Raw genomic sequence first — 10460 nt, 5'->3', positions numbered from 1 at the left:
CCCCCCCCCCCCCCCCCCCCCAAACATCGGAAAGGAGTTAAGATTATACAAATTATAGTTAAGTCACACCAACGCTCTTAATTGTCAAAATATATTGAAATATCATTTAGGAGGAGAGTCCACAACGAGTAGACCTAGCAGCTCAAGCTCAACGTGCAGTCATTTAGTCTATGTAAAAATTTACTTCTCTAAAAATATGAAATAAAAAATTATAGTATGAGTTTCACTTGCATGGAGTAGTTAAGTAGTTTGACCATATCATAGATATATTCACTTGACGATGGTGTGTCATGGTACTAGGAGTGACCGTGATTTTTTTAAACCATCCGATAAGAAATATTATTAAGCAACAAAACATTGAATACACGTGGAGGGCTCTAATTCCCAAACCGATGCACTGGCTTGAGCGTCCACCGTCTTGGCTAGTTCATGGGCCACATGATTTGTCGACTTATAAAACGTAATAGGTTAAGACAATCACTCATAAGTCATAACAATGCCAATATAAGAAGGTTTGACAATCACCTAAGAGGTGGGTCATTACATTCAAACAATGGTGGAAGATGGTTTTAAAAAATCGCTAAAAGGAGGGCTTGAACCTCCGACCTTGTGGTTAACAGCCACACGCTCTAACCAACTGAGCTATTCCAGCTACTTGTTATTAAAGATTTTTTGAACATATTTAAGATATTCATTTAAGTCTACATCAACTTCCAAATTGACTAAGACATTTATAAAGATAATTGCTGGCTTGGTTTAATGATACATTTTTATGTTTTTTTTTTTGAACAAATACATTTTTATGTTATGCATAGTAACTTAAATTTATTTTACATGGGTAAATAAATAAATTAATTTTGTTAACATCAAAATAGAATATAAATAAAAAGAGAAGTATATATAAAGAAAATAAAAATAAAAATAATGTTGTAAAATATTGAAAGACAATTGTTTACCGATTAGACACAAGAATAACAGCAAAACTTTGAAGTTGTAAGGGAAGAATTGATGATCTATGTGCAATTAAAGTATAATAACAAAAGGGGAAATTAATATATATATATATATTGACATTGATTTATATATATGATTAGTTGTTTGGTCATTGAATTTATTTTGTTTTGTTTTTTAGAGCATTAATTGTGGCATATTGTTGTGTTTTTAGTATTATGTCTTAATATGTAGCTAGTGTGATAAATGAACAAGGTTATCATTAATATTAAAGTTGCAGACAAGAACTATTTAACTTTTGATAAAAATGATAAAAGAAGACAAAGAACGTACAATTAGCTTTATTAGCATGTGAGAAAAAACATATGTGTAGCATATTGTTGTGTTTTTAGTATTATGTTATCTTAATGTGTGGCTAGTGTCTATTTCTATCATCTTTATATCTCAACCTTATTTGTAAGAATACACACACACATACACACTAAAGTTTCTTAGGTGTAGTGGGCTGATTAAGAATTTGGTAAACGATTGAACTTGCATTGAAGAATTGTATGCGCGTTTAACTAAAGGAGCAATTGAGTGCTCAAAGGGGTGAAACAAAGTTGTAATAAGCATGAAGGGGAAAAGAGTGATGAGGTTAAGCTAGACCGAGAAAGGGAGAGGGATGTGGCACTAGGGTTGTTATGAGGAGATGAAGGTAAGCACACTATGGTTGATGTGGTGAGAGGAAGACATAGGTACTATGAGTGTAGCACTAGGGTGTTATGTGAGAGGAAGGTGCATGGCGTGCGATACTACAATAGTAAGGGTATTATGATAGAATGAAGTCATGGGCATTATGGGTACAAAATTCGGTGTTAAAATTGTTATAAATGTAAAGGGTCGTGAGGGGTCACGAGAGGAAAATGATAAGAGGTTATGACAAATAACTAAAAGTGCACGAATATAATATAATTGATTAAAATATTTTCTAAAATGAACAATGATGAATGAAACAATTATTTATGTGACTCTCAATTTAACACACAACTCAAAAATAAAAATATATATTTTCTCAAAAAACTTCAAAATTAAATGAAAATTTATAGCCAAGACCTTGTGATCTAGTGGCACTCGGTTGCACTTTTATATGAAAGTGGGTGGGTTTGAGTCTCATTGGAGACGATACTGCATTATAATTTTATTAAAAAAAATGAAAATTTCTATCCAAAAATAACTCAAATATAAAATCGTAGTATTAAAAAAAATGAAAATTTCTATCCAAAAATAACTCAAATATAAAATCTTTTATTTTTCCAGCCACTGCGGGAAGGTTTGCTGATAAACCAACCTAGGTAAACTAAACCTTAGCTGACAAATAATCACGACAGTGAACTTGTAACTTTGTGATTGTCAAGTCAATAATATAATTATCAATTTGGATGGAAATAAAATCTTTTGTAAAACTAGACACAATAATAAAGATTTTTATTTATTTATTTATTTTTTATTTTTTATTTTTTATTTTTTTTTCTTCTCAAAAAAAAAAGATTTTTATTTTTTAAGGTAAGACAAAATTCTTAAAAGTATTTATTACCTGATTTAACGTTGGGTTTTAAAGGGGGAAAAATAAAAATTGACCTTGAGGGGTAATTCGAGACTAGAATAGCATTGAAGAGTAGAAGCTTCTCAGAGTCGGCGGGGGTGCTGCTCTCTCTTCGGCGACGAATTCACGGTGACTGCCGGAGCTTCTGAAAGTAGCGGTTAGAGAATCACCATTCTTCGGAATGAGCGCAGGTAATTTTGTCTTCTTTGTCGGCTTGATTAGGGTTTAGGGTTTATCCTATGCATCCTTGGGGGATGAAGCTATGAAGTTAAGTTCAATCACAATGAGCTATTGAGAGTACTAGTATTTTTTAACTAATAGCTTCTAATTAATCCGTTCGTTTAACTAGTTTTGCAGTTTGTGATCATGTTTTCGTATTCTTTTTCCTGATTTTGGTTTTTGATCGAAACATTCATTTGATATTAAGTCGTGCAGCATTGTCATCATCTTATTGAGTTTCAAAGTTCTTGCTATATGATTCGTAATGGTAAGTGGCTGTTGTTTTGAAACTCTTGGAAGAGTGAAAGAATTTTTTGTTCGCACCAGAAGATATTGGCATATTGTTTCGGCCCTCATATTGTGATTGCACTCCTAGATTTTGTGAAAAGTTCACATTTTTCCTAATAAGAAGAGTGGATGGCTTATGCCAGTGACACCTCTCTCTCAAATTTTATTGCATTTACCTAAACTCAAACAGATACTTGCTTATCTTTTGAAGGGGGGGCGTTTGGTGGAAATAGAGGATTGAGACCCGTCCCACCAGAAAAGGGAGTGTTCCCTTTGGATCACATGCATTTATGCGATTTGGTATGTTTGTATTAGCAATTCTATTAGTATTTTCTTTTAAGAAAAATAACTTAGTTATTGAGCAATGGAACGCAAGTTTTTGTTAACCTGGTGTCATTGTATGAATTGTTTAGGAGAAGAAAGAGTACCTCAGCTGTCTTAAAACTGCTGGGCATAAATCTGAACAGTGTAGACAGTTCTCAAAGAAGTACTTGGAATGCCGAATGGAGAAGTAAGATCATTTGTTCATCTGAAATGTGCTAATGTTATTTAGTTTGTAGGCAATGGATAGGTACCATTCAAAGTACATAGGTTATGCCATCAATAAGTTTAGTTATTTTTTACATCCTCTAGGTTTAAACCCCCATTTCTTTGGGCCTTACTGACATACGAAGTAATTGCTTTCTTTGTTTTTGAGTCCACCCAACTACCTATGATAAATGTGCTGGCATATAGCCTGTCTTTAACATTCAGTTCAGCCTTTTAGTTTTGGTTGCCATAGTTTTAACTTTTAAGCTACAAGTTTGAATAATTTCATCTTGAGCAATTTTGTCAATATTCCAGCTCACATTTTAGTTATCGAGGCAATCGAGAATTCAAGATTGACCCTACTGGTTTAGCATAATATTTGAGGAATTAGAGCTGATGTCCTTTGATGCTTTTTAGTGATGGCTGTGCAAACTATATGCATTCTTTAAGTAAATGGCTCCCAAAATTTGTTGTTTATAAGAAGTTTGAGAAAAATTTTGAGTAATGCCTATTGAATATGTGGGATGGGGTTTGCAGGAACCTGATGGCAAAGCAAGACATGTCAGAACTGGGATTTGGGAAGCAATATGTTGCAGAAACTTCTTCAGAGGAAAATAAGGATGAGAGAATAGAAAAATGAAGGACCTTATTAGTTTTGGAACCAAAAGATTTCCATAAAAATTTTCCTTTTGGGAATTTGTTTGTTTTGCATTATTTTGTGGTCTATTTGCATGGCCCTGCTATAAAAACCTTGTTAGATTTTAGAGAATATGTTAATTATCTGGATATTACCCAGCCCAAGGAATAAGACCAAAGCAATCCTCTGTATCATTGATTAACATGACAATAGCAAATATGCCTATTTTTTAATTACATTGCAGTGTAAACAAGAATTCCAATTTGTTCAATTTGATCTTATAATACCTTTTGATACTCCATTCAATTCGTGTTACATGTTAGTGTTAGATGCAATTACATGAAATTACTTTTGTGTTAATTTTCACACTTGAGTTGTCTTATTTTGGATTCCAGTTAGAGTGCATTAAAGAAGAGAGGTGTTTACATGATTATTGTCTCTGATGAAGGAAACTGAAATTCTGCAATAAGATTTCTTTGATAATGTCATGATAAGAAAAAAAAACACTGCAGATTAGATTAGATATCAAATCCTAGGAAAATCAACAGTTATCATTATGATTATCCATTTACATGAAAAACTGGGTGCAGACCAGAAATCACAATTGTCTTTCAGACTATGCTTACTTGCAGCTATTGCCTTGGCTATCTGCAAATTTTGTAAATATTTACATGAAATTAAGGAAGCCAAAATTTGGGTACATTTTATAGTTCAGGGATGACTCTTTGCAGCTACTGATGGATCAGCATCTCAACCTGCAATTTTCTTGTATCGTATTTGCCAGGATATGAGCCCGTAATATAGTTCAACAGCTAAGTGCAGGACTGTGTGAATTGGAAAGGGCGGAAGTTTGCCTATATACATGGGGGTGCTGAATTACGACTAAAACTGAATCTGTCAAGCTGTCCTTGTTGGAAGAAGTTGGCTACAAGATTACAATTTGGAAACAAAGTTGAGTATGAAAACCGAGTACTACCAATAGATCCTTACTGCCAACTAAGATTATAACATACTCACCACGCCAATGTGCCACTCGTGTCTGCTGAAGTCTCTAAATGTAGCTGCATCCATTTCCTGCAACATAATAATGGTTTATACCAGGTACATCGCTTTGTTTCTTCTTAAACAAAAAAAAAGTTACTATCTTAGCATATCTTTTGTTTTGCATTTAGATTTCTAAAACAATGGGTAGTATGAAGTCTATGGAAGTATGTAACAAGATATCACTTTTTTATAAAAAGATTGAACGAGACTTACAATGCTATAGATGGGAGGCAACGTTCTATCGCCTTTAAGTCTTACAGGAGGCATAACAGAGAAACGTGGTGCCAAGTCTTTTGACCTGAAAGTCCACCTGAGACAAAGAGTAGTAATAAGTCAGAGAACTACATATTCTCACCAAAATTATCCATCCATACATAGATATCCTAACACAACTTTCATCTTTGAGCTAGTACTAGGTTGAAACTTTGACCTACCCAATGTAAGAAAGTATACAGAAGTGTGCCCATTCTCGAATCAACAGCCGGAGCCAGTAGGAGTCTACTGAATTGTCCATGTTTATGAAAATCTGTAAAGTAAAAAGACCTCACTGTCATTGTCCATGTTTATGAAAATCTGTAAAGTAAAAAGACCTCACTGTCAAAACGACAAAGCGTCTACATTCTATATTTCTACTTTTTCCCCAACCATAAGAAGTGAGGTATCTATACCGCAAGTTCTGCCACAGCCACAATCTGCATTGCCCCTTGAAATTTCCTGTAACATCAGAAAGACGAAAACCTGTCTTAAGATAAGAATAATCTACTGCTCATGGAAAGTACACAAAACTTCAAAGGCTTTCTTTATATGATGACATAATGTAAGCTAGGAAAGAAGGCAGTTGCATACTTGAGCATGGTATATTTCGTGTAGATTGCATCGTGCATACCAGGGACATCCTCGTTCTCAATAAAGGCCAATTGCTCTCGCAACACCAACAAGTTCTGAGATATATGATTGAATATTACATAGAACAGTATGGAATAACTGAGTGTGAGGAATATCTGTACAAGACAAAGTAATGATGCATCAACATTATGTGTCAAAACTCAAAACAGAAAAGAAAACATTATTATAGTATCAAGGAATTAAGGTAGAGAAGAAAACTGACAGAGAAATAAGGTATAGAAGCTCTGTAACCAATAAGGGTCAAGTAGAAGACACAGCCAAGAGCAGCAGTGGTTCGCCGCTCAGATACTGAAAGACTCTCACAGGTGATGCAGTATCCGTGAGAAATAAGCAAGAACGCAACGAAAGTAACAGTCTGAAAAAGGACGCCAGTCAAATATACCCCAAACGATATCCATAACGAGCATACATGATCATAAAAGCATGAAGACCTGCAAACCAAAAACACAATAAATCCTTTATTCTCCCTGCAACAAACACAAAATAGAGTTTCGATATGTCTCATCTCATCTGTCTTTCTTGGTTACCTAGAGCTGTTTCGGGGATATTCTCATCTAACCAAAGAAGTATTATTATAACTACTAGTGTGCTTCTGGTCTGGTGTCAAGAAATAACTATCATTCCAACACAATTCCTCTCATAAAGGAAAAAAACAATGATATACTAAATTGGTAAAAGCCATACCAGAAGAGGAAGCATAGCATAAGTTGTAAAGCTTTGATTAGTGGAACAGATGTTAGAGTCCACTGCAATTTATTCGTCTGTGATAGTACAAAGAAACAGTGTTAATAAACAGCAAATTAATCCCCAAAAAAAATCACACACAGACAGTAGAAGAAAGTAAAAATTCAATCTTTCACTTACAAGAATTAAGAAAATGGAAGAACAAATTAAATATTCAGTAATAACAACGAAAGAACCCAAAGGCCCAGAGACATCATTAAACAAACTTAAATTCTCAATCAGTCGCAAGTTTCATATTACCAGAGGTTTAAAAGAAAATCCATGGCAGAAGGAATACAGAAAACATGATCAAACAGTGAAATAAGCACTAAATTTCCAATTTAAGCATCAGAAATGAAATATGAAATATTTCTTTGATGAGCCAAATATGAAAATGAAAGAGAAATAGAAGAATTGGGAGGGACCTGAAAATGACGAGTTTTGCAGGTGTTGAAGGTCCAAGAACAAACGGAAAGAAACCAAATCAGCATTAGAGAAAAATAGAGAAGGGGAAGCCTCCTATAGGCTTCGTCTAGGCTAACGTGATCCGACCCGTCTGAATCCGACGAAGAAGATGATGATGAAGAAGAAGAAGAAGCAAACACCTCCATTTGCAGCGGCGGGAGAGAGGTGCAATTTCGCGGTTTGGGTTCTTCACATCACCGAGTCCACTGCCTTTCGCCTCTTATACGGACGCACGTTCTCTTCTTCTTATTACAATTCCATTTTCTATTCTTTTTTTTTGAGAACAAATATTTTATTATTATAATTTTCCCAATATTTTATTTTGCTTTCAACTTTTAAAAAAAAAAAAAAAAAAAAAAAATTTCTCGAGGAAAACCCGCAACCTACACCTGGAGTTGCACATGCACTGAGTAAACCTCACAATGAGGTAAAGGATTTTATGTTGCTTGACTAGATCAAACCAAGAACAACAATAGGTTGTTTCCACTGGTTTTTTTTTTTTGAAAAGTAGGTTGTTTCCACTGATAGTTGATGTAGAATCTTGTGGTTACTAAAGCAACAACTGACTAATTTGGCTGATCGAGTTGGTCTTCTATTTTTGTTTTTAAAAATTAATTTTCTGGGCAATAAGAATGAATATGATTTTATTCTTTGACCTACAACATATAAAGTAAAGTATTATTTCTTCTATAAATTATGTATTTATTGTGTTCTTTTTTCTTTGCAATTTAATTTTTCTCCTATGAATAGAAATTTCAAATGAACCAAAATAATATATTTTTAGGTTGATAAACATTGATTTTTGAATTACGTACCAATGGTACCATATCTTCTTTAAGAATAAGAAAGTTAGGAATCAAGCAAAAAAAAAAAAAAAAAACAAGATACACAACGAGACAACTACACTCATAGATTTCGTGCCTATAATTTGGCATCTAACAATTACAAACGCGTGAGTTTATATGGTGGCTCATTTAAAATTACAGTACTTGATTACTATGTTGTTATAAGTTGATCAGCTAATTAATTCACTTATTTACACAAAGTGCATGAATACTCAATTTTGATTTGTTTAACAAAAATAACATATAAATTGTTTTAGTACATTTTAGCTTATTTAAGTTACTATATTATGAATTACTCAAAATCAACGTATATCCTTATCCACGATTAAAATAATTAATTTTAAACAGTACAAATTAAATCAAACAAATATAAATGCAATATCATTTAATAACGTAATTAATTAATTTTTTATGTATATAAAATGAGATTCAAACTTGAAATTGATGTTTGAAAAAAAAAAAAAAAACAAAGAATGTTAGATATCATTTGAAAGATGTGGGTGTAACTAGGCTTGTTTATTGAATTGTATTGTTAAGAAATGCAGAGGTAGTGATGGAGCGGTTTTAGTTAAGGATTTGAATATGCAGTTGTTGTTGTTAGTGCATGGTGTTGTCATGCAACAAAACCATTCAATTCCCTTGCACCAACCCTGCCCTATTTTCTAAAATTATTATTTAATAATCCATTCTTATTATACTTTGAATATTTCAACATATATAATAATATCAAATTTTTTTTATGGCAAAGACGTGCAAATAGTAGTGGATTATATTAGTATATATATGTACGTGTGTGGTGTGTCGATATTTTTTTTTTTTAATTTTAAATTTTGATGGTGGTTACAATTTATGTTGAGAAGTTAAGTACTATATATTGACAATTCTGGGAAATAATTAAATTAGAAATTGTTCAATATATATGTTAACTGTAGTTTAACTTGTTATATCTCTCAATTTATTAGAGATTTAGAGGTAAGTATGTAGGAAAGTAAGCATTATTATATTGTACCCATAACACATAATGATAAAATTAAATTTCTCTTCAACATATCATCATTGCAAAAACATACTCCATCCGTCCCATTTTATGTGTCTGGTTCGGTTAATTAATGAGACTTGACTGGAGTTATTTTTAATTCAATTTTTCATACTATTATGTTTAATATTAATATACAAAATTTATATATTTTGAAACTAAACTAAAAGTACTGTTAAACACAGAAGAAAGAGTTGATTTGACCAATGAATAGTAAGTAGGACAGATAAAATGGGACAAATGGAGTATAAATTAGGGTCCGGATATTCTTAAATTTAAAATTTATAAAAGTAATGTGAGTATGCATCGGATTATCAAGAATCAAATATAGAAAAGGTAAAAAAATAAAAATAAAACAAATAAATTTACTGATGTAGAGATGTAGGTGTGGTGAGGTGATCCAACAGATGAGATGAGAAGAGGATGGGACAAGCTAAGCTAAGCTAAGTCTCCAAAACTTGTGGGCAAAGTTAATTAATTAAGGCAGATAGATGTGGTGATCCTCAAATTTGGTAATCAGATCATCGGACCAAGCAAACCTTAGTTAAGTTTAGGTTTTACTTTTAATTGATCCTTCATATCATAGAAGAAACGTGGTATGTAGTTTAGGTGAACAAACTCACCACAAACTAATTAACATTGCTCTCCTCCCATCTGATCCATCATATATATCGTCCCACGCACTCCATTTAGCTATACCTTCCCATGCATGCACTACTATACGTACATAAACATCATTTTATAATATATAACTTGTTGAAATTAAACTAGTGTTTCAAGTTATATTACGTACGTACTTTAATTTGACACGCAAGTATTATTGTTTAATTTAATTGGGGTACGGTCCCCAATAGAGTTTTAGGTGAGTTTTTTGAATAATAAAAACTTAATGTTGAGTTTTAAACAAATGTGGGAAGTGAGTTTTTAATGGTGTTTTTATCATGCAAATATGAGTTTTTTTGCCTGGGCGCGTAAATTATTATTATTTTTTAGTTTTGTAATTTGCTTCTCTTTTTCCTTTTCTTTTTTCCTCCACGCTCATTTTCTCTATCATAATCACACTTACAAAATCTCCTAAAAAACCCACCACTATTGAGGAAGGCCAATCTTCTATTCATTATTTATGTATTCTAATGATGCCTCATTGCCGCCCTATATCAGAAACTAGTGGGAAGATGAGTTCGGTTCCTTTTTTTTTTTTTTTTTTTTTTTTTTTTTTTTTTTTTTTTTTTT

General features: G+C 32.7%; 2 protein-coding genes and 1 non-coding gene across 3 annotated transcripts; 1 reads left to right on the top strand and 2 right to left on the bottom strand.

Annotated features, from left to right (window-relative positions):
• Window positions 1-578: 578 nt before the first annotated feature.
• TRNAN-GUU lies at window positions 579-652 on the bottom strand. Its single transcript has one exon. It is a non-coding gene; the product is annotated as a tRNA-Asn (tRNA).
• A 1914-nt stretch (window positions 653-2566) lies between these two features.
• Window positions 2567-4509, top strand: LOC115995569 (cytochrome c oxidase assembly protein COX19-like). Its single transcript, XM_031234635.1, has 4 exons — window positions 2567-2727; window positions 3255-3343; window positions 3457-3554; window positions 4109-4509. Exons 1-4 carry the CDS (start codon window positions 2718-2720, stop codon window positions 4209-4211), a joined length of 300 nt encoding a protein of 99 aa, XP_031090495.1. The 5' UTR covers window positions 2567-2717; the 3' UTR covers window positions 4212-4509.
• Window positions 4510-4701: 192 nt separating this feature from the next.
• On the bottom strand, window positions 4702-7574 carry LOC115995568. The gene is made up of 9 exons (XM_031234633.1): window positions 7307-7574; window positions 6843-6919; window positions 6361-6589; window positions 6099-6253; window positions 5921-5966; window positions 5687-5778; window positions 5466-5562; window positions 5226-5282; window positions 4702-5133 (listed from the first exon to the last, which is right to left on the bottom strand). The coding sequence occupies exons 1-9, from the start codon at window positions 7490-7492 to the stop codon at window positions 5014-5016; spliced, it is 1059 nt and encodes a 352-aa protein (XP_031090493.1). The 5' UTR covers window positions 7493-7574; the 3' UTR covers window positions 4702-5013.
• Window positions 7575-10460: the final 2886 nt, after the last annotated feature.

The sequence above is a fragment of the Ipomoea triloba genome, chromosome 11 (assembly GCF_003576645.1).
Source record: "Ipomoea triloba cultivar NCNSP0323 chromosome 11, ASM357664v1".
Lineage (NCBI taxonomy): Eukaryota > Viridiplantae > Streptophyta > Magnoliopsida > Solanales > Convolvulaceae > Ipomoea > Ipomoea triloba.
This window is presented reverse-complemented; position numbering and strand designations above follow the sequence as displayed.